Here is a 25,414-nt window from a genome sequence, read left to right on the forward strand (position 1 = left end):
CATTAATTGAAAAAGAGATAAGACTAGACTAGTATAGACTAGATAAAATGACGGTTATTCTTAGTGAACATGTTCTAAAAGCATATCAGAACACACAAAGAAAAAAGTGGTATAGTCAGAGAACCACACAGCCATGGAGCCTTGGATACTTGCACTTGACGTGGCACCTGTGTGTCTGTGAACAGAGAATGCACAGCAGTCAGTTGACTGAGCAAGCAGTGGTTCATGAGTGCTGATGTTTCAGTTAACAGCACTGAGAGATGTTTTACTGTTTGTATCATTCCTCTGCATCCACTGTGTTCTAGACCAGTGCAGAACTACAACACTCTTGCTCATTTGATATTCAAATATGAACAATGTGTCTTTTTTTCTTGTTTTATAAGTCACCTTTGTTACTGTCAGACCACATCAATGGACCCATAGATATGGAAGCAGTGTCATGGAAGTCCACAGATCTGCCCCCTCTATGGTGGTGTTCAGAGTCACAGTGCTAAAATACAGATGAAAAGACAACAAAGTTGTGTCAACGAAGGGGTCAAGGTTTTGCTGGTTAACATGGCTCTGTAAGGCCCTCTACTGGTAGATGTTGTAACTGCTGTATACAATTGGCATTTTTCTCGATTGACTGGAGCTCAAATGTATGCTTAGCTTTTCTGTGTATATACATTTTACTTAAAGAAACTTACAAATACCATTTACAAATACCAACAACTATACCCATGTCCATAAGTAAAATCTGAAAATACTCATGAATTCGTAAACTCACCACAGAGCAGTGATTGTCTTTCAGAAGGCAAAGGTGAATAGCGCAGTGCAGGTAAACCTTTGTGGAGTTTGCAGTGAAGATAAACATCTCAAAGGAGAAACGACTGGATGTGGAAACACCATTCTGCAGCAAATCCACTGTATTGTCCTCTGGATTGGGACACCTGAGCATTTTGGGACAGTATAATAACGATATTATAAAGATAATAAAAAAAATGGCTAGGTTTGATAAGGTTTGGAATGGCAAGAAGGTAAGTAAAAATGTCATTGTGTTGTTTTTTTAGTTTTTTAGATCCCAAGTATTTTTAAGAGTAATGAATGCCATTTTTTTCTGGCAAAATACAAATAATAAGTGCTAAGGAAGATAAACTATCAAACAAACAAATTGACTTACATGCCAACGATGAGGTCCCAGCGGACAGAGTAATGAGGATCATTCACAGGTGTAGCCCAACATGTGTCAATCACTGAGGCAAACTGATGGCTGTCAACTCCATCGACACGAACTTCTACAAAAATATTCTTGTCCAGCTCCACGTTCACACTACCATTGAAGGGACGGGTGAATTCAGCATCCTGATAGGGAATCATCCTGACCCGATACGTCCCTTGACCAGCAGGAAGGATCCTGTGCACAATGCTGTTGAAATAATTTTACACAAGATGTGTCAACTACAAAAAAGAATAGTTTAAATAGTTAGTCAGTAAGTTGGCTGAATTTAGTGCATCCCACCTCTCCAGAGGGTTGATGTCCATGGAGAGTGTTTGGGTTTGTAAGTACACACAGCTGAAATGAAGCTTCAGAATTCTCTCCCTGCTGATGAGATGTCCAGCTGTGTCTGGCTCTCCCACAATAAAGTTCTCATAGATGAAGTGGGTGCCATTGGCCTGTAGGCGCATATTATTTGAACATGTGTATATTAAGGGACTTTATATAATTATAACTTTAGAACTTTAGAATTATAAAATAATTGTAAGAAGGATTTGTTGTTCTTTTGATAATTTGAGCATGTATGTAATGATTCCTACCACAAGACTTGTACCACAGATGTGGTCATTGTTGTCAAAATAGAACTCCACTCTGCCATTCCGGACTGTTCCTCTGCAGTTGGGGTCATTGAGGTGTAAGATGTCAGAAGGAAAACCAGCCTCAAAAAGCTGACAGCGAGACAGAGACATGGAGCCAGAGCTGCTTTCACAGGTTTCAGAGAAATCTGAGAGAGAAAAATATTCAAGAGAATGTCAACAGTAATAAAAAAACAAAAACAAAAATGTAATCAATGATGAACGTATATTTGAAATGCTGAATGAGTCCAACCAAAGGATCCACGCTGAGAGATGTGATGGTTCTCCTTGCAGAAACAGCCATAAACACCATGTTTCTTTTCACAGCGTTCATCCTCAGTGCAGTTGAGCTTAGAACAGCGGCCTGACAAACAGGAGAACCACAGGATTTATGACAATAACTGGGGCATATATAAAACACATATTGATTACATAACATCTTCCTTCTTCCATCTTCCTAAAAATAGAAATAATTGCAATAAAACATTCAACATTAAGACTTTTTTTACTGGTCTAGCTGTAAAGATAAAACACAGCCACACACACACACACACACACACACACACACACACACACACACACACACACACACACACACACACACACACACACACACACAAAAAAACAATCAAGCTACAAATTGATAAAACATACCTTTGGCAATTTATGAGAAAAAAAAATCTAATCACTGATATCAGTTCACATGACATCTTTGCATTCATTTTTTTTTTTTTTTTTTTTTATGTTCCAAATATACCTGAGGGAAGGCTTGATCCAGTGGTGGTCATGTGTGTGGTGCTCTCGTCTGTAAAGGGAAAGACAAAACAATGCCTTGAGTGCACAACAATGATCATCCACTTTTTCAGCAGCCTTAGTTCTCAAGGTACTTTTCCTATTCATTATCTCCATTGGGTTTTGAAAAAGATATTCAACCGTGCTCTAAACCAAGGCAACCACCTCTGAGACGTAGAAAATACAAAAAGTATATGAAAATACCTGAGGGAAGGTTTGATCTGAATGTGGTCATGTGTGTGGTGCTGTCTTCTGTGCAGACAAAAAATAATAATAATAATAATATTTTTTTACCAACTTATAAAGAGTGATCATCCACTGTTTCAGTGGCTTTGGTCCTGAAAGTGATATATATATATATATATATATATATATATATATATATATATATATATATATATATATATATATATAACGACAAAACCAACACTAGCAGACAAATTCTTGGTAAATAAATGCAAAGATAATGCAACTCAGGTAAGTTAATATGAGCGATATCACAGATGTGTACTGACCATAGCAGCCCCGACGTCCACCTCTGACTGTACACTCCATAGTCGGGCGGCAAGATGAAGCAGAGCAGCGCATATCATTTGGAGCAAAACACTCACACAGATCAGAACATTCTAGATCCCAGAACTGTTCGCCAACCTATGAAAACATACCACAAAAAAATTACCTTTACATTTCAAGAAGGGAGGAAGGACATTTATGTTTGAAGAGTTGTTTTTGCAGGAACACTACATACAAGGCTCTGCTTTTCAATATCCAGAGAGATCTAATAAAGCTTTGTTAAAAGAGTTTTTAAATCCTCACATTAAAGTAGAATCCGTCATAAAGGCAGCCACATTGCTCCACTGGTACACAGTGTCCTCCACTCCTCACCAACCCATCATCACAGAAGCATCCCTCTGAGCATGTGTGTTCACAACTAGAATCAATGCTGCTGGCGCAAGTGTGACCACAGTCTGTGCCACACAACTCATAGTGGCTGTTCTCAGGGCAGGTCATGACTGGAAACGTAACAAACAAAATGTATAGGCGTCAAGCACGCTTCATGCATACCATTTGTTCACAATACAAGCTAATGACACACACTAATGGAAATAACCTAAAATTATCTCACTCACCACAGGATGTGCTTTCTCTCCAGGGGTAGATGACGGCATTGTTAGATTGACAGGCACTCGCATAGGTTTGGATCGAGCGGCATAGGACATCATTACGGTTTCCAGAAAGGCACACATCGAAAGCACAGTCATTAAAGTAGGCTTCAGGATCCACATAAACATGACAGAAGCTAAATGGACCCTCACTGGACCTGATGATGTCGCACAGGGAACGGGAATTTGTCTGATCCTGACACAAAGGACAATTGTTTCCACACCCATCATTGCATGGCAGCTCGTCCTCAACCTTCCAACTTGCCCCAAACTGGTCTGCTGAACGATCGAGAGCACCTGAAGGCATCATGAAGTCATCGTTCCTCTGGCCGTTGAAGTTGCCACAGAGGCCACATGTAACCCCACTGTACTCTGCTGGTACATTGATATTCACTGCCCAGGATCCACCATAACTCACGCTGAAACCAAAGTCGGTTGATACAAATACGTACTGTCCACTGGAGTAGACAGAGATCTGACCAGAATCGAGCAGGATGGGGAGGTTTCTGGTCTCTCCATCAACCTGTTTGAAAGGAAAATATCAGCAGGGTGTTCTAAGAATGTCTCCTGTATATCATGGCCTCATACACAAGCCTGTCATTAATCATTGTTTTTGTCTATCAAGGGAAATTACAAAGAGCAATGCCTGATTACCTCAACGGTAGAATGACTATTCATGTCCCGTGACATGTGCACAAGATGCCCAGAGACATTGACAAAAACTTCAACAGTAATCGCCACCAGGAGTCCATGCCACGCCTCGTTCCTTGCATCCACCTGGAAATGCGGAAGCCCAATAGTGTCATTACAGACTGTGGCTAGCACATAGCGGCATGTGCCCTGGAAGTCAAAGAAGGATCCATCAAATGACATGTAGTGGGGGTCACCCGAAGCAGAGCAACGAGCATGTGGACGAGGATGGCAGCCGTACTCGCCACCCAACACATGGCAGACCTCTTCTTCGCTGCAAGAAGATGGCGTGCAATGGACATTTCCGGTGATTCCATCACAAACACAGAAGAACTGGCACTCTTCACCATGCCAGAACCTCTCTCCAGCCTGCCGATAACGCCCAGAGTAGTGGCAACCACAACTCGTGGGGGGCACACAGCGATCTCCATTTAGCACATTTCCATCATTACATTGGCATCCCTCCTGGCACTGCAAGGTGCACTGAAATGGAAACGAGAGGCTGGGGCAGGATGCAGGACAGGACGTGCCGCAAACTTCATAATGGGTATTTGCTGGACATGTGGATTCTGGTTGTAAACAATGACAGAAAAACAATGACAGAAATGTTCAGCACATTGGTGCTTCATGAATTCAAGTTTTAGGTGAGCAGGAGCAACACTAGATGCTTACCGCAGTGGGTGAAACTTCTCCACTCTTCAACTGCAATGCCATTTTGTTGGCAAAGCAGCGTGTAACCTCGCAGAGCCTCACATAAGGCCTCTCTGGGACCTTGTGTCTGCTCCAGAAACTTAACGCAATCTGCTATCCGTTGCTGAGGATCTAGTGTTCTGCTGCACTCAGCAAATGGTCCATCATCCATTGCCATGATACCACATTGTTCATTGAAATGGCTGCTGTTCTGATAATGTCCTGGTTCCCAGATATCAGGTGGGTCCTCACAGTGGGCTGATAGGGATCCATCACGCCAACTGTCCGCAAACAGCTGGGTGTCATTCAAAAGGACAGCCTCTGGAGTGTAAAACTCATCAGAAATGTCTCCGTTCAAGTTCCCACACAGACCCCCAAGTGTACCGTTGTATGTGCTCGGCGCTGTGACTCGGACAATGTGTGGCCAGTCAGCTCTCACGGTCACCCCAAAGTTTGTTTCCAAAACAAAACCTCTCACACTACTGTGATAGATACGGATTTGACCAGAGCTAACAGTGACAGGCAGACCAACCATCTGTCCATCCACCTGGAGAGAATGATAAACAGATAAACTTTTCCGTTTAGCATATGAATTTGAAAAATAATGCAATTATGCTCTTTTACTAAAAAAAAAAAAGCTTAGTGACTTGATATTTTTGCCTAACCTTTACATTGCTGCCCTCTCCCATTTCAATGGCGACCTGTATTCCTTCTGCCTCAAACTTCAGGAACCTGGCAAAGTCATGAAGACCTCTGGGTACTTTCTCCACTGTCAACACAAAGTGCGGTAGGGGGGATTGCCCCATCACTCTAACAAGGGTCAATCCACAAGCTCCATTGTATCTGAAACTTTGTCCATCGAAGGTATGATATGACCCTAGGTTTTCAACTGAACAGGTAGCATAACCAATGGGTCTGCAGCCTCTCACACCGTCATGGACTCCACATATCTCTGCTGGACCACATTGGTGCTGATGACAGATCATTGACATGCCGCTGCATACACACCGTCTCCCACAGTCACCGTCCAACACCACTGACTGTCCTTCAGTGTAATAGAAGCCCTCGAAGGTGCAGCCACAGTTTGCTTCAGGCACACACTCTCCAGCACTGAGGATGTATCCAGGATCACATATGCAGCTCTCCTGATTGGGCAAGGGACAGTTCATTGGGGCAGATGGATTACTACACGTTGCAGGGCAGCCTGTTCCTTGAGGCTCAAAATGACTGTGTTGAGGGCATTGAATCTCTGGAAATGGCGGGAGAAAATAAAGAACACAAATCAGTTCCTGTAATCTTTTATTTAGACAAATCATTCATCTCAACAAGATGCCTACCACAAAAGCCCTGCTGTCTCCACTGCCCAAGGTGTACACCCTGCTGTTGACACTGAGTAGCATACACATTGAGAGCCTGGCACAGAATGGGCTGGTACCCTCCTCCCAAGCAAACATCATAGACACAGTTCTCTATATAGGTCTGTGGCACATGCACAGGGTGGCAAGAGGCGAATGGGCCGACGACGTCGCCTAAGATTCCACAGTGGTTGGTGTCACTGTAAACACTCATTTCATCAGTAGTACAAACAGCACAAGCCAGACCTGTGCACCTGACATTATGACATTCAGGATCTATGTCACTTTGCACTTTCCAACTGTTGGCAAAGTCCACATCTGAGCTCAAGATCTCCCCACTGGGTGAACGGAAGTCATCTTCAGGGCGCAGGTTAAAGTTCCCGCACAGACCGCAGGTGGCGTTCAAGTAGTCATAAGGTACAGAGATGCTGACGTAGCTGTATGCATCATATGAAACAACTAGACCAAAGTCTGTGCTGATGGCCAAAGAAAAACCTGACTGATAGACCTGGATGGAGCCATTGTGGAGGGCAAAGGGCGTTGCTGTAAAGCTTCCATTAACCTAGACAATTTTGGAAATAGAGGATATTAGCTAGACAATTTTGGAAATCGAGGATATTAGCAATATGGATAGAAGGTCACATTCAAGTGAAAATTCAAGCAATATAGTCATACTAACCCTCGCTTTATAATAGTGATCTTTGACCAGTTCAATTACTTCATCATAGACAAACACTCTGACCATCCGTGTCCATGACACATGTGTGCTGCCCCGATGCTCATTTTTGCCCTCAATGCGATAGTATGGCAAACCGTTGCCACACGCCTAAATATTTAAGGTTTACAGATTGATTCATACCTATTATACAATAGACAGAAAGCCATATAATGTATAGAGATAGAGAAAGACTAACCTCAGATAGAACATAAGTGCAGGTCCCTTGAAAGTGAAAAACCTGATTATCAAAGGTATAGTAGTGAGGGTCACCGGAGATGGTACAGGTTTGCCGTGGAATGTTCTGGCAAGAGTATTGGAAGGCAGCTGGACGGCAGGCTTGGGAATAACTGCAGGGCTCCTGGCTACACTGGAGGCCGCTTCCTGTACAGGTGCATCTCTGCTGACAAGTGGCATCACTCCAGAAAGAGTCCCCAAGCTGCACTGGAACACCTACAGCATAACAGTTTCACATGGCTTTTAACTCAAATTTACTGGATGTTCAGGGAATAAATATCTAAAAACTTTTCTAAGACTTCTTGATTCACCAGTAATGTACAATAGTGTTTAAATTGGTAACTGAATGACTCCTGCAAATATCAAATCATTTATTTAGTCTAGGATCACATCAATGGGAGAAAAATAAAACAAAAAAAACATTACCATTAAATTGACACCCCCGTGATCCATGATCTGTTCTGAAGGCCCATCTGCCTGACATATTCACATTACTGCTGTATGTTAAGTATGTGATGTTATTAGAGAATGATCCAGGAATTGAGAAATGGTATCTTGAGTTGATGGTGTCATAACCAGCCTAAGGAAAATTAGGACAAAGCTTTCAGCATCTTATTTAAGTAGTCTCCTAGATATCTATTTTTTATTTACCATGTTGTGCACACCTGTACATTTCGTTGAGTTGGCGCAATTGTTCCATAATTAATTAAAACAAATGAGAAATGGCCATCTGAAATCAAAACCACTTGGAAAGATGTTTCCTGAAAAGAGACAACAATAAAAATAAAGTGCTGACCAAAAAAAGAGTTTCTGAATGTCACACAAAATATACCCAGTAATGTGTAGCAACTTTGCTTCATGATGTTCATTTTGATTTCTTAAATTTGTCATTGAACGAGAACAGAAAGAATTTATAAAATTGGTTTCTTACGGTTCCAGAATATGGGTAATATGCAACTCTGTCCCATGTTGCAACAAACACCCACGTAGCAGAGAAGCTCAGGTCAGGGAAGTATTGGTTAATGTCTTGTGTGGCCTCTGTAAGAACACTGCCAGAGGTGTACTGACGATGTGAAATGACACCATTGCCACGATTATCAATATCTGTCCAGAATGGAGCGATAATGTCTCTTCCACCATAACTTGGAAACTGGTATGGAGTCCAGCTGTGAAATGACCCATCAAAAGTCAGGTGTCCATTGTTGTTGACCTGAAAGAGATAAAGATTTCTTTTCATACACACTTTCTTTTATAATATTTAAAAAAATCCAGTCATGTTTGAACATTTAATCCAAACTACCAAAGAAACAGGTCAATTAAGAGTTAATAATAATAATAATAATAATAATTTGTTACATTTATATAGCACGTTTCTCAGTACTCAAAGCGCTTGGAAGGTGGAAGGGGGAATCTCCTCAACCACCACCAATGTGGAGCATACACCTGGATGATGCGACAGCAGCCATACTGCGCCAGAGTGCCCACCACACACCAGCTTATTGGTGGAGAGGAGACAGTGATGAAGCCAATCAGTATATATGTGGTTGATTAGGGGGCCATGATGGATAGAGGCCAATGGGCAAATTCGGCCAGGATGCCGGGGTTACACCCCTACTCTTTTTCGAAGGACATCTGGGATTTTTAATGACCACAGAGAGTCAAGACCTCGGTTTAACGTCTCATCTGAAGGACGATGCTTTTATTTGACAGTATAGTGTCACTATACATGGAATTAGTTTCCATTGTTATGCTGATGACACTCAAATCTATATTTCATCACGGCCGGATGAAAACGCTAAATTATCCAAATTGACAGAGTGTGTTAAAGATATAAAAGATTGGATGACGCGTAATTTTCTTTTATTAAATCCAGACAAGACAGAGGTACTACTTATCGGTTAAAAAAAACACCCACAAAACCTCTCACAATACAACTTTAACATAGTAGGATGTCCTGTTACTTCATCCTCTACAGTAAAAGACCTGGGTGTTATATTAGACTGCAACCTGTCTTTTGAAAATCATATTTCATATGTAACAAGAACAGCCTTTTTCCACCTTAGAAACATTGCTAAGCTACGTAACATGCTATCAGTTTCTGATGCAGAAAAGTTAGTTCATGCATTCATGACTTCGAGACTAGATTACTGTAATGCGTTATTAGCCGGTTGTCCTGCATCCTCAATAAACAAGCTACAGTTAGTCCAAAATGCCGCCGCTAGAGTTCTAACTAGATCAAGAAAATATGATCATATAACACCGATTTTATCATCACTACATTGGTTACCTATAAAGTCCCGTATTAATTACAAGGTATTGCTACTGACTTATAAAGCCCTAAACGGCTTAGCTCCAGTCTATTTAACCGATCTTCTATTGCCCTATAATCCATCGCGCTCTTTAAGGTCACTAAATTCGAGGCTTTTGGTCATACCTAGGATATCCAGATCCACCAAAGGAGGGAGAGCATTTTCACATTTAGCACCAAAACTCTGGAATAGTCTTCCGGATACTGTTCGTTGCTCAGACTCGCTCTCCCAGTTTAAAACTAGATTAAAAACGCATCTCTTCAGCCAGGCATTCATATAATACTTTTAATCTTACAGTTAAATCCGACCTCTAGCATATAAACGCCAGAGGAGAACTGGCCCCCGACTGAGCCCGGGTTCTCCCAAGGTTTTTTTTTTTTCTCCATTAGGTCACCTGATGGAGTTTTTCGGTTCCTTGCCACTGTTGCCTTTGGCTTGCTCAGTTGAGGATATTTAATTTAATTAATCAATCAACGATACTATTGATCAGCATTACCAAACGTAGACGTTCCACTAGAAACAAACATTGATGTATTGTTCTAATTTATTGCTGTGAAGCTGCTTTGATACAGCCTGTGTTGTGAAAAGCGCTATATAAATAAACTTGACTTGACTTGACTTGACTATACTGGGGCATTAGGACCCGCACAGTCCACAGGAAAGTGCTGGCCTCACTAACACCTCTTCCAACAGCAACCTGGTTTTCTCAAGAGGTCTCCCATCCAGGTACTAACCAGGCTCAACCCTGCTTAGCTTCAGTGGGCAACAGTGTTGGGCTACAGGGTGATATGGCTGCTATATATATATATAAATAAATAAATAAATAAATAAATAAATAAATAAATAAATAAATAAATAAATAAATAAATAAATAAAAATAAAAAAAAAATAATAAAAAAAAAATAAAAAATAAAAATATGAGCATTCAGAAGTCATTAGTAACAGAAAGAAGGAATGCAATGAATGGTAATTTCCTCACAGGTGGTATGGTAATTTCCTCCATAATCACAAATGGAAAAAGTGAAAATAAATCGTACACTGACTTACATATATTCGGCTATATGTTTGTCCAAAATATATGAACTGTTGCAGAAGGTAGATCATAGATGAACTCCCATCATCAGAGCGATCATTCTCTGTGTCACCAGCTCCAAATGGATAAAACACAGCTGTGGAAATTTATGAAAAAAAAAAAAAAAACTGACATCACATCAAATTACTACACCTTTGCATTTACTGTCTTTTTTTCTTCTTCTACAAATTCTTTCAAAAATACCTGGGGGGATGCTTGATCTGGTGGTGGTTGGGTATGTGGTGCTCTGTTCTGTAGAGAAAAAAAGATTTTTTCCACATTACATGCCAACTCTGACATCTCTATAGACCACAACAATGATGATCCCTTGCACCCTTGCTCCCCAAATTATTTTTTCTATTTAATTTCTCCATAAAGTTTGGAAAGAGTTCTTCAATAAAGACTTCTGAACAAAGTCAAACTTCCCTGAGACAAATCACAACATTATAAACTTTGACTGAAAAAGGGTATGTGAAAATCTGGGAAAGACAAGAGTACAAGAATGTGCACACCAGAAGGCATTGCAAATGACAATTATATAACTATTTAAATAACGTCAGTGGTTATAAGTATAAAATATATGAATTTTAAATAGATTGGAACTAATAATCTATACACAAATATATACAATTTGGAAAATGGAAGCACTTGATTTCACAATGCTGCATGGGGTGAGCAGTCATTGCACAGCTCTTTCACCCTGATTTGTTTGCTTTGACCTTTTGATTTGTAGAGTTTTCTTTTAAGGATCATAGGTAGTGTAGTTCTTTATCCGGAATTAACACTAAATAGGAGTTGACATTACAGCAACTAATGGCTTTATAAGTACCATATACTCTACCACTGTTTAAAAAAAAACCCTCAAAAGCTCATGGTATACCAGTCTTGAAAGAATTATACAGATTGTTTTATAATAAATAAGAAATCAAGCACCAAATGGATCAAATAGACCTGTCAGAATTTATGAGTAAAAAACCTCATATATAATCACTGATATCACATATTACATGGCGTCTTTGAATTTTTGTTTTGTTTTTTTCTAAATTTACTCCAAACATACCTGAAGGAAGACTTGATCTGGTGGTGGTCATATATGTGGTGCTCTCTTCTGTAAAGAAGAGTTTCCATGAAAAAGATTGTGATCATCTACCCAAAGGCAAATGCTGATGTAATTAACACAACTTAATATGAGCGATATAACAGATGTGCACTGACCATAGCAGCCCCGACGTCCACCTCTGACTGTACACTCCATAGTCGGGCGGCAAGATGAAGCAGAGCAGCGCATATCATTTGGAGCAAAACACTCACACAGATCAGAACATTCTAGATCCCAGAACTGTTCGCCAACCTATGAAAACATACCACAAAAAAATTACCTTTACATTTCAAGAAGGGAGGAAGGACATTTATGTTTGAAGAGTTGTTTTTGCAGGAACACTACATACAAGGCTCTGCTTTTCAATATCCAGAGAGATCTAATAAAGCTTTGTTAAAAGAGTTTTTAAATCCTCACATTAAAGTAGAATCCATCATAAAGGCAGCCACATTGCTCCACTGGTACACAGTGTCCTCCACTCCTCACCAACCCATCATCACAGAAGCATCCCTCTGAGCATGTGTGCTCACAACTAGAATCAATGCTGCTGGCGCAAGTGTGACCACAGTCTGTGCCACACAACTCATAGTGGCTGTTCTCAGGGCAGGTCATGACTGGAAACGTAACAAACAAAATGTATAGGCGTCAAGCACGCTTCATGCATACCATTTGTTCACAATACAAGCTAATGACACACACTAATGGAAATAACCTAAAATTATCTCACTCACCGCAAGATGTGCTTTCTCTCCAGGGGTAGATGACGGCATTGTTAGATTGACAGGCACTCGCATAGGTTTGGATCGAGCGGCATAGGACATCATTACGGTTTCCAGAAAGGCACACATCGAAAGCACAGTCATTAAAGTAGGCTTCAGGATCCACATAAACATGACAGAAGCTAAATGGACCCTCACTGGACCTGATGATGTCGCACAGGGAACGGGAAGTTGTCTGATCCTGACACAAAGGACAATTGTTTCCACACCCATCATTGCACGGCAGCTCGTCCTCAACCTTCCAACTTGCCCCAAACTGGTCTGCTGAACGATCGAGAGCACCTGAAGGCATCATGAAGTCATCGTTCCTCTGGCCGTTGAAGTTGCCACAGAGGCCACATGTAACCCCACTGTACTCTGCTGGTACATTGATATTTACTGCCCAGGATCCACCATAACTCACGCTGAAACCAAAGTCGGTTGATACAAATACGTACTGTCCACTGGAGTAGACAGAGATCTGACCAGAATCGAGCAGGATGGGGAGGTTTCTGGTCTCTCCATCAACCTGTTTGAAAGGAAAATATCAGCAGGGTGTTCTAAGAATGTCTCCTGTATATCATGTCCTCATACACAAGCCTGTCATTAATCATTGTTTTTGTCTATCAAGGGAAATTACAAAGAGCAATGCCTGATTACCTCAACGGTAGAATGACCATCCATGTCCCGTGACATGTGCACAAGATGCCCAGAGACATTGACAAAAACTTCAACAGTAATCGCCACCAGGAGTCCATGCCACGCCTCGTTCCTTGCATCCACCTGGAAATGCGGAAGCCCAATAGTGTCATTACAGACTGTGGCTAGCACATAGCGGCATGTGCCCTGGAAGTCAAAGAAGGATCCATCAAATGACATGTAGTGGGGGTCACCCGAAGCAGAGCAACGAGCATGTGGACGAGGATGGCAGCCATACTCGCCACCCAACACATGGCAGACCTCTTCTTCGCTGCAAGAAGATGGCGTGCAATGGACATTTCCAGTGATTCCATCACAAACACACAAGAACTGGCACTCTTCACCATGCCAGAACCTCTCTCCAGCCTGCCGATAACGCCCAGAGTAGTGGCAACCACAACTCGTGGGGGGCACACAGCGATCTCCATTTAGCACATTTCCATCATTACATTGGCATCCCTCCTGGCACTGCAAGGTGCACTGAAATGGAAACGAGAGGCTGGGGCAGGATGCAGGACAGGACGTGCCGCAAACTTCATAATGGGTATTTGCTGGACATGTGGATTCTGGTTGTAAACAATGACAGAAAAACAATGACAGAAATGTTAAGCACATTGGTGCTTCATGTATTCAAGTTTTAGGTGAGCAGGAGCAACACTAGATGCTTACTGCAGTGGGTGAAACTTCTCCACTCTTCAACTGCAATGCCATTTTGTTGGCAAAGCAGCGTGTAACCTCGCAGAGCCTCACATAAGGCCTCTCTGGCACCTTGTGTCTGCTCCAGAAACTTAACGCAATCTGCTATCCGTTGCTGAGGATCTAGTGTTCTGCTGCACTCAGCAAATGGTCCATCATCCACTGCCATGATACCACATTGTTCATTGAAATGGCTGCTGTTCTGATAATGTCCTGGTTCCCAGATATCAGGTGGGTCCTCACAGTGGGCTGATAGGGATCCATCACGCCAACTGTCCGCAAACAGCTGGGTGTCATTCAAAAGGACAGCATCTGGAGTGTAAAACTCATCAGAAATGTCTCCGTTCAAGTTCCCACACAGACCCCCAAGTGTACCGTTGTATGTGCTCGGCGCTGTGACTCGGACAATGTGTGGCCAGTCAGCTCTCACGGTCACCCCAAAGTTTGTTTCCAAAACAAAACCCCTCACACTACTGTGATAGATACGGATTTGACCAGAGCTAACAGTGACAGGCAGACCAACCATCTGTCCATCCACCTGGAGAGAATGATGAATAGATAAACTTTTCCGTTTAGCATATGAATTTGAAAAATAATGCAATTATGCTCTTTTACTAAAAAAAAGTTTAGTGACTTGATATCTTTGCCTAACCTTTACATTGCTGCCCTCTCCCATTTCAATGGCGACCTGTATTCCTTCTGCCTCAAACTTCAGGAACCTGGCAAAGTCATGAAGACCTCTGGGTACTTTCTCCACTGTCAACACAAAGTGCGGTAGGGGGGATTGCCCCATCACTCTAACAAGGGTCAATCCACAAGCTCCATTGTATCTGAAACTTTGTCCATCGAAGGTATGATATGACCCTAGGTTTTCAACTGAACAGGTAGCATAACCAATGGGTCTGCAGCCTCTCACACCGTCATGGACTCCACATATCTCTGCTGGACCACAATGGTGCTGATGACAGATCATTGACATGCCGCTGCATACACACCGTCTCCCACAGTCACCGTCCAACACCACTGACTGTCCTTCAGTGTAATAGAAGCCCTCGAAGGTGCAGCCACAATTTGCTTCAGGCACACACTCTCCAGCACTGAGGATGTATCCAGGATCACATATGCAGCTCTCCTGATTGGGCAAGGGACAGTTCATTGGGGCAGATGGATTACTACACGTTGCAGGGCAGCCTGTTCCTTGAGGCTCAAAATGACTGTGTTGAGGGCATTGAATCTCTGGAAATGGCGGGAGAAAATAAAGAACACAAATCAGTTTCTTAATCTTTTATTTAGACAAATCATTCATCTCAACAAGATGCCTACCACAAAAGCCCTGCTGTCTCCACTGCCCAAGGTGTACACCCTGCTGTTGACACTGAGTAGCATACACATTGACAGCCTGGCACAGAATGGGCTGGTACCCTCCTCCCAAGCAAACATCATAGACACAGTTCTCTATATAGGTCTGTGGCACATGCACAGGGTGGCAAGAGGCGAATGGGCCGACGACGTCGCCTAAGATTCCACAGTGGTTGGTGTCACTGTAAACACTCATTTCATCAGTAGTACAAACAGCACAAGCCAGACCTGTGCACCTGACATTATGACATTCAGGATCTATGTCACTTTGCACTTTCCAACTGTTGGCAAAGTCCACATCTGAGCTCAAGATCTCCCCACTGGGTGAACGGAAGTCATCTTCAGGGCGCAGGTTAAAGTTCCCGCACAGACCGCAGGTGGCGTTCAAGTAGTCATAAGGTACAGAGATGCTGACGTAGCTGTATGCATCATATGAAACAACTAGACCAAAGTCTGTGCTGATGGCCAAAGAAAAACCTGACTGATAGACCTGGATGGAGCCATTGTGGAGGGCAAAGGGCGTTGCTGTAAAGCTTCCATTAACCTAGACAATTTTGGAAATAGAGGATATTAGCTAGACAATTTTGGAAATCGAGGATATTAGCAATATGGATAGAAGGTCACATTCAAGTGAAAATTCAAGCAATATAGTCATACTAACCCTCGCTTCATAATAGTGATCTTTGACCAGTTCAATTACTTCATCATAGACAAACACTCTGACCATCCGTGTCCATGACACATGTGTGCTGCCCCGATGCTCATTTTTGCCCTCAATGCGATAGTACGGCAAACCGTTGCCACACGCCTAAAATATTTAAGGTTTACAGATTGATTCATACCTATTATACAATAGACAGAAAGCCAGAATGTATATAGATAGAGAAAGACTAACCTCAGATAGAACATAAGTGCAGGTCCCTTGAAAGTGAAAAACCTGATTATCAAAGGTATAGTAGTGAGGGTCACCGGAGATGGTACAGGTTTGCCGTGGAATGTTCTGGCAAGAGTATTGGAAGGCAGCTGGACGGCAGGCTTGGGAATAACTGCAGGGCTCCTGGCTACACTGGAGGCCGCTTCCTGTACAAGTGCATCTCTGCTGACAAGTGGCATCACTCCAGAAAGAGTCCTCAAGTTGCACTGGAATACCTACAATAGTTTCACACAATACTTATTTTTCACACAATAAGGTTTTTTTTTACCAATAAGCTACACTGAAATGGAAAGTGGCCACTCCAATGGTCACTGCAAATAGAAAGTTATTAAATTAAAGAGAAATAATAACATTACCATTAAATTGACAACCCCGTAATCCATTATCTGTTCTGAAGGCCCATCTGCCTGACACATTGACATTACTGCTGTATGTTAAGCTTGTGATGTTACTCAGTAGTGATCCAGTAATTGAGAAGTGGTATCTAGAGTTGATGGTGTCAAAACCAGCCTATAATAAGCAATCAAAAGATTATCAAACAAATACCGTTTTAAGTTAGTCAACTGGAATATTTTAAACTTATTATTTTTTGCACACCTGTACATATCGTTGAGTTGGCACAATTGTTCCATAATTCATCAAAACAAATGATAAATGACCATCTGAAATCAAAACCACTTGAAAAGATGTTTCCTGAAAATGACCAAATGAAAAAAATCATATTTTGGCCAACATACGTTTTGTAAATGTAACAAAAACAGTAATCACACAATGTACATTATAGCAACTCTATATTTGTGGATTACATTCATTTGGATTTCTCAAATATGAATAAGAACGAGAAGATTTTACAAAACCAGATTGGGTTTCTTACGGTTCCAGAATATGGGTAATATGCAACTCTGTCCCATGTTGCAACAAAGACCCACGTAGCAGAGAAGCTCAGGTCAGGGAAGTATTGGTTAATGTCTTGTGTGGCCTCTGTAAGGACACTGCCAGAGGTGTACTGACGATATGAAATGACACCATTGCCACGATTGTCAATATCTGTCCAGAATGGAGCGATGATATCTCTTCCACTATAACCTGGGAATTGGTATGGAATGTAGCTGTACCAAGGCCACTCAAATGTCAAGAATCCATTGTTGCTGATCTGAAATTAGGATAATGTTGTCATGGACACAATACTTTTGCCATGCTAATCCAGACAAGTATAAACAGAGCCATCATCTACAACAAACTATAATTTTTCTTTTATTAATGTTTACCTCATACATGTTAAGTAAGAGTTAGAAATAGATTAAAATGAGAGTTATAAAGTTAGCAATAATGATGAGGAAGCGGAAGAGAAGGGAAAGAAATGCTACATCATGGCATTGATGCTCTGGGAACGGCTTCAGCGTGTGCTGGTGTCTGAAGCATGTGTGAAATCACGCCAATCCTATTGGCCGACAGAGGTCAGGTGACTAAGACCATCAACAAGACCCTAAAATGGCACCTACATCATATAACCCCCAGATTCTAATTGTCTGAAGTTGCCGGTGCAGGCAAATGGTATTTCTCTTGTTGAAAACATTTTCAAAAAGCATCCCCCCTTACTATCCCCATTAGATTAACAGTGTTGTGTATTATGTAAAACTTATCATGTGAATTAAATTTTAAAATAGAAAAATTAACGAACTATAAATAACAGCGTTCGACCAATCAGAACTCATTATTTTGTAACGCGCTGTGCACACTCAAACAAGCTTTCGTCATTTTTTGCGCTTGTTCAAAATGTAAAAAACGATTACCTATGTTCACTGGAAGGAAGGGATGTACAATTTAGGCAAAAACAATGACACTGAAACAGACATGCAGCTTCAGAAGACAAATAAGCTGGGATTCCCTGAGTAAGGTGCCCTTTTATGGTCTTGTTGACGCGGTAACCTTTGTCACCAATAGGATTGGCGTGATTTTACACATGCTTCAAATTACGGCACACAAGAAGGTGTTCCCATTGGATCAACACCATGACACAACCTTGAGTTCCCTTGAAATGGAACTATTTTGATCATTCAAAAGTCAAAATCATTTGTAAAATCATTTATAACTCACTGTGAATGGTATGGTTAAATGAAATCAGATTTGCTTACATATACTTGGTTGTATGCCTCTCCAAAAAATATGAACTGTTGCTGAAAGAAGATCACTGGTGAAATTCCATCATCAGAACGATCATTCTCTGTGTCTTCAGGTCCAAATGGATAAAATGGTCCAGCAACTGTGGTAAAGTCAGAAACATGTGGTATACTGTATTTTGGGGCAATGAAGCTCACACAACAGATCACATTTATTACTGAGATAATTAGTAGACAATTTAGCTATTGTGTTAAAATACCTGAGGAATTACTTGATCCTGTTGTATTTGTGGTACTAATTTCTGTAAAGATAAAAAAAAAATGCAAACTGTAATATTTATAGTGGTCCAATGACTATCATAATTTAAAAGCATACAAAAAAATTATGAGGATATTTACCACTAGCACTTCTACTATTACTGCTGCTGCTACTAATAATAATGATTTTTATTAAAAATGTAAGTGGCTGAAAACTGGAAATTAACTTTTCAGCTTTGACATTTTAGTCAATAATTATCATAATTATCAGTAAATGAAAGGGCATATATATATATATATATATATATATGCATGACATGTATTTAACATGTTTTGAACACCAAAATACCTGTACAATAAGCAGAGCAGAATGGTGGCCTGACAAACTCATACACATAATAGTTTCCTGGACAAGCTTTGACTTGTATGGGATGAGACCTGTAACCACAGCAGTCATTCCATGTGGAACCACAGACTTGGCGGGTGACCACTCCATCTTCTAGCTGTGGGTGAGGGCCGTTGAGCCACAGTGGGTGATAAGTGCCACACATGCCATAACCAACACATGACTCTGGCATCTGGGCACTTTGACCATTGTAGAACATCCTGTACCAGCCATTCCAGTTGGCATTATAATCACATATTTCATAGTAATAATATTTATCGTAGTATGGGCTGATGGTGGCTCTCCGGGGCTCATCCAGACTGTTATAGTTGTAGCAAGGGTCAGCACTCGGAGTGGTGAAAACAACTGTTTAACGAACAGTAAAAATGTTGCTAAGATTTTCTTCAAAAACAAACACAAATCCTTTAATCCACAACTTAACTCATAATAAGTAACTAAGTAAAAGACATAGGAGAATAACTGTACCTGCACAATATGCGGGGACTGGGATCAATAGCTTTGGCCTTTTCATTTTGTAGATATAGTAATTTCCAGGACAAGCTTTAACTTGGATTGGGTCTGATCTGTAGGAATTGCACTGGTCATAAACAGAGCCGTAGACGTCACGAGTAACAACTCCATCTTCCAGCTGAGGATGAGAGCCATCAAGCCACAGAGAACTAAAACCTCCACATGACATATAACTGAAACACCACTCAGGCATCTGAGCACTCGATCCATTAATGAAGAGTCGATACCAGCCATCCCATTCAACTAGAGTGTCATCATATCCATATTGGAACCAATAATTAAATGTGCTTCTCCAGCTGTTGTCAAGAATGTTGTAGGAGTTACATGGGTCATGATCTGTGTTGATAGCATCTGATGAGACAGAAATGGACAAAATGAAATGTGTAGAATTTACCTTAATCCTTTCACTTCACAATAATGGGAGATGTTCAAGCCATGGATACACTATGTAACTAGCATTGCTAAAATTATTCTTTTTAATCAGCATTAAAAATATTCTTAAAAAGCATCATGCAGTATTTAAGAAAGGAACAGTGAAATCTGAGATTGTCACTAGGCTTTCCTGATTTGACATAAGGTTTCATCTAAGCTACATTTAATGTGTCAGTTAGTGACACTGGCCATTTATCTAATACTCTTGCTTGTCATGTTTAGTACAGACACTGCATTAGGAGAGGGGAAGCAGGAAAGCAGGAAAGCAGGAGCATTAGCCGCTTTCCGACCAAGTAGTTCTAGGAACTTAGTTCTAGGAACTGTCCACTTCTAAACAGTTCTAAGAACTACTCTCCCCCAAACTCGGTTTTGCTGTTTGCGTTCGCACTGGCCAAGTGGCCATAGGTACTGGTAGGAGGGGTAAGGGAGTGACGCAAGCACGGTGACTTTTATTTTGGCGGCGCTGAGAACGCCAGAGCAAACAATGCTCGCATTCTCTGTGTTTATTAGTTAGCGATCTGTCTAACAGTACTGTTTAATATCTTATTAGATAGAACTGTTATAGAAAGTAGACAGTATATGAAAAAAGGTTATTAGCCTATGCCGTGTGGTTGATGTCCAGTGTTGCTAGCTGAGCAGATAAACATAATCATGTTTGGCTTGGTCCCCTCAAAGTTGCGTTGGATTTTCTCTTCAGCATTTAAGGTTTAGAGACCCATCTATCACTGTTTTCCATGTTTGTATAGTTAGTTTCTGGAGTAAATATATAGGCTATAATCTGTGTGTTTACATTCTAGCTGTTTTAAAAATGGCGGGTGCTGGTGTTCCGTGTGCGTTCGGTCAATCAGCGTACACTAACGTCACGGGTAGTTCCTATAGTGCTGGTTTAGACCCTACTCTGAAGTAGGACCTAAATTAGTTCCTACAAATGGAGTTCCTAGAACTAAAATCGTTCCTAGTTCCTGCGGTGCGAACACGCCGACATCCGGGTACTATAGCCAATAGTTCTAGGAACTGTGAAAAGGTTCCTCCGGTCGGAAAGCGGCTATTGACAGGGACTGCTGCCATTATTTGAATAGCCATTTGGAAAAAGCAAGCTGTGATCGGCCATTTAACACGCCAGTCAAGCAACATAAACAACAGTCAAAATTATGTCTGAGACTACCTTATACTGTTCGCGATAAGCTCATTATTAATTCCTCCTATCATTTGATTTTGGACATACTATCATTTGCATTAATGTCTAATGTGACTGGGAGAGGATATGTTTGGTTCACTTAGTTTTGTTGTTGTGGCCACGACCTATTAATTCATGGGAAAGTGATAATTGTCACATTCACCGCCTTCTTCCTCGTCTGTGTCTGCACTACACTTCCCAGAACCCTCCGTCATCACCTTCACCTGCACATCGTCATCATCATCCTCATCACCTGTGTTCACTCATCATCATCTCCTTCACCTGTTGTCTTGTCATTATCTTCTGTGTATTTAAGTTTCCCTGTTCACTTGGCTGTGGTCGGTTATTGTTTGTGCACTAGCACACTGTTTTTGTTTGGATTTTCCCTATGGAAATAAATATTGAGTATTTTGTATCTTCGCTTGACCTTCGTCTTCAACCCGCTGACGTGACAATATGTCGTGGCCACAATATAATTTTGTCCAGATAACGACATCCTTATGTGATGGCCACGCGATGTGATGTCATGACCTTAAGATCCTATGTCATAGACAGTCATAGACTTGCCATAGACAGCATTCGGATAACAGTTTATCAATAAATGTTAAAAGAATATGTAAGAACATAAAATATTACAGGTCTAAAAGAAAAAAAATCTATCCCATCCCAGTCTTTTAAATCCATTCACTGATCTTTTATATATATATATATATATATATATATATATATATATATATATATATATATATATATATATATATATATATATATATATATATATATATATTTTTTTTTTTTTTTTTTATTATTGGTTATAATTTTTATTAATTGTTATTTATTTGCTTTATTTTCCCCTTCATTTCATGTATGCCTTTACCTAATTAATGTTCCTATTTTATGTTAAAGTGTATATTTTGTAAATACTTTTGTAAAGTTTTTATTTTATGCCTGTATTTCTGTAGGCTACGCCAGTATGTGACGATAAATAAGGTGCCTGTGACAACATTCGAATGAAGTTTGGATAGTTTGTTGTTATTATTAGCTATACGTAAAAAGAATATTCAAGCTACAAGGCAAGGCAAAGCAAGTTTATTTATATAGCGTATTTCATAAAAGTGGTTTGCATAGAAAAGGAATTTAAATTATTATAAAACAATAATAAGAGAGAATAAAAATTGTTAAATTATTTATTTTAATTAATTATTTCAAAAGTTACAAATAGACTTATAGATTTTAGATTTTTAGATCTATCTAAAAAATATAATACAGTGTTGGTTCCGAAACAAGTGCGCCGACATGTAGCACCGTTGTGATTCGGGCGACCCGAGTTCGAGTCCCGGCTCGTGGACCTTTCCCAATCCCGTCCCCCCTCTTTCTCTCCCACCTCACTTCCTGTCTAGCTACTGTCCTATCCAAAAAACGGCAAAAAATAAATCTTTCAAAAAAAAAAAGAAGAAGAAAACAGTTTTGGTTCATGAGACACACTAGTAGCAAGTTTCCAGCTTACTAGAGACCTCCTACCCTTCAATCGGGAGGAGGTATTCCAACACCTTCTGCCACTAATGGCTTCCAGTGTCCCTCCGACTCCTCAATGGAGTTGAGTTATCACCAACCTCTAATACCAAGGTATTATGCCTCTGATGTCTTTCGGTAAGACACCAGCCTGCAACCAAGGACCTAGTGTCCCATACTCACGTCTCAGTGTGTGCGTAAACTCACCGTCTCACTTCCCAATTTTCTCAACTCCTCAAACCAGACAGCCTAACCAAAAATAAATAAAATCTTACAACCTGAATCACTAAATTCAGGGCGCCACTGAATGGAAGAGTCAGAGAGACACAGGATGATGTTACCTTGACAAAATTATCTCGTGGCCAGGACATATTATCACGTTCCTACAAGTTAAAATGTTGTGGCCACGACAAAACTAAATGAACTGAACATGTCCCCTCCCGGTCACCATACATTTCACTTAATGTCTTAAAGATAAAAAAATGTAATGTTTAGTGACCTTTAAACAAAAGACAAAATACTTTTTGACTTAAAAAAAACCTACTCATGCTGGATCCAATAATTGTAGCTGGACTTGTAGAGGAAAAAGAACTTAATATAGTGCTATGATCTGAAAACAGGGAATTTTAAGAGATTAGTGAAATAATATAAATGTATAATAGTATAATATGTTTTGAATAAATATAAAAAAAGCAATACAGAAAAAACGTACCTGTACAGTACCCTAAACAAATGTATGAAGGTGGCTTTACAAATTCATAGACATAATAATCTTCCGGACAAGCTTTGACTCTGATGGGTGTTAATTTGAAATCGCAGCAGCCATTCCCTGTGCTTCCACAGACCTCCCTGGTCACCACTCCATCCTCTATCTGAGGGTGAGGACCATTGAGCCACAGACTGTTACCTGTGTTACAGCTGCCTGAGCTAATACAACTCTCTGCCATTCGGATGTTCATTCCATTGTAGAAAAGTCGGTACCAGCCGTTCCAAGAGAAGTGATCATCACAAATCCACAATCCACTTTCATTAGTGGCTCTCCAGGGACGATCCAGAGATTTATAGTTGTAACAAGGATCAACACTGATGTTGTTGAAAGCAACTGTTAAAGAGAAAAAGGGTTTTAGTGAAATCACTGTTATAAAACTTAAATGCATAATGATGATGTCTCATGGCTTTGTGTCTATAGTCCGGTTAAAACAATTTTGATGTTATTAAAGTAAAATGTTGATGCTGTCACTACATATTTTTATTGGAATGTGATTTCAAAATTGAGCTACACCAAAACATTAATCTTTCATACAGAGAAAAATCATGTAATATACAAAACACACAAGCACCTGCACAGTACGTAGGCCTAGGAATTGACACCTCTGGTTTGACAAGTTTATAGACGTAATAATCTCCTCCACATGCTTTGACTTGTATGGAGGTGGATCTATAGTAGCCACACTGGGAGTTCCACCTCCAAGAAGTTCCCAAGACTTCACGGGTCACCACCCCATCCTCAAGCCGTGGATGAGAACCATTGATATACAGTCCAGTATCACCACCACATCCTGAGAAACTCACACACCACTCAGACATCTGAGCAGTTTCTCCATTCAAATACAGTCGATACCAGCCATTCCATTCAACAAGAGTGTCATCATAACCATAGTATTGGCCGTGGAAATTGAGCACGTCTCTCCAATGATCATCAAGAATTTCATAATCAGAGCATGGGTCAGAGCTGGGAGTTGTGACTCCTATGAGTCAAAAGATGAAAAGAATGACATTGTAGTAAGGGGTTTAAGCTTATAGATACTGTATATCATTTTGAATAGAAATGTAAAAGAACTGCTTCTGGGCTGCCAATTTTATTTGCCAGTCGAAACACAACCAAAACAAGGTTCTTCCGCAAGATGCATACAGTTGTATTAATAAAAAATAAAAAAACAGAGTAGCTTTAATTATTAATATTGTTAATATTTCTTTACTAATAATTTAGTTTAAGTCATTTTTGTGATTTCTTCACTCAAGTTTCCTTTGGTAATTATGTTAAATTGAAGATTGTACATTCCACTCTGTTTTATCAACTTTACAGACACAACTAGACTTGTTCCTCGTTTTCCATGATACAGATCAGCCTATACAGTTAGACTAAAATAAATTTGTCAAAAAGAACACAAAAGATTAATTTACCAGTTGGGGTGGTCTGTGGCATTACAGTTGTATAGTTGATGATATTATTCCTCATAACATCTGAAAAGATTTAAATGAATATTAGTTACACTTACATATTACATAATGAAAGGATGAATGTAAATATATTTACCTGCGCAGTATGCCACAGAGCAGAACACTGGGTTGATGAACTCATATACATAATAATTGCCAGGGCAGGCTTTCACTTTCATTGGACTAAATTCATAATTGCAGCAGTCATTGTTCCAGTGGCCGCAGACATGTCGGGTGACAACCCCGTCCTCGACTCTTGGGTGTTGACCATTAAGCCACAATGGAGCAATAGTGCCACAGCTGAACTGATCAACACATGTTTCTGGCATCTGAGCATTTTGACCCTCAATGAGGAGACGATACCAGCCAGCAAAATTAACA

At 40.5% G+C, this 25,414-nt stretch overlaps 2 protein-coding genes across 2 annotated transcripts; both read right to left on the reverse strand.

Annotated features, from left to right (window-relative positions):
* Positions 1-376: 376 nt before the first annotated feature.
* LOC308706848 (IgGFc-binding protein) lies at positions 377-21,516 on the reverse strand (the record flags this gene model as incomplete). The annotated part of the gene is made up of 38 exons (XM_081392714.1): positions 377-490; positions 767-929; positions 1,160-1,405; positions 1,499-1,653; positions 1,795-1,979; positions 2,084-2,194; positions 2,588-2,635; positions 3,138-3,273; positions 3,439-3,635; positions 3,753-4,308; positions 4,440-5,044; positions 5,148-5,712; positions 5,831-6,414; positions 6,503-7,082; positions 7,200-7,346; positions 7,435-7,688; positions 7,899-8,052; positions 8,138-8,233; positions 8,404-8,682; positions 10,829-10,950; positions 11,058-11,105; positions 11,914-11,961; positions 12,069-12,204; positions 12,370-12,566; positions 12,684-13,239; positions 13,371-13,975; positions 14,079-14,643; positions 14,758-15,341; positions 15,429-16,008; positions 16,126-16,272; positions 16,360-16,613; positions 16,755-16,908; positions 16,996-17,091; positions 17,273-17,551; positions 18,534-18,661; positions 19,126-19,527; positions 19,648-20,043; positions 21,465-21,516. The coding sequence occupies 38 exons, from the start codon at positions 21,514-21,516 to the stop codon at positions 377-379; spliced, it is 10,524 nt and encodes a 3,507-aa protein (XP_081248840.1).
* Positions 21,517-23,105: 1,589 nt separating this feature from the next.
* LOC308706849 (uncharacterized protein) lies at positions 23,106-25,362 on the reverse strand (the record flags this gene model as incomplete). Its single annotated transcript, XM_081392715.1, has 5 exons — positions 23,106-23,116; positions 23,358-23,423; positions 23,526-23,915; positions 24,154-24,561; positions 25,131-25,362. The coding sequence occupies 5 exons, from the start codon at positions 25,360-25,362 to the stop codon at positions 23,106-23,108; spliced, it is 1,107 nt and encodes a 368-aa protein (XP_081248841.1).
* Between the last annotated feature and the right edge of the window lie 52 nt (positions 25,363-25,414).

This window comes from Scardinius erythrophthalmus (assembly GCF_964197995.2).
Source record: "Scardinius erythrophthalmus genome assembly, chromosome: 18".
NCBI lineage: Eukaryota > Metazoa > Chordata > Actinopteri > Cypriniformes > Leuciscidae > Scardinius > Scardinius erythrophthalmus.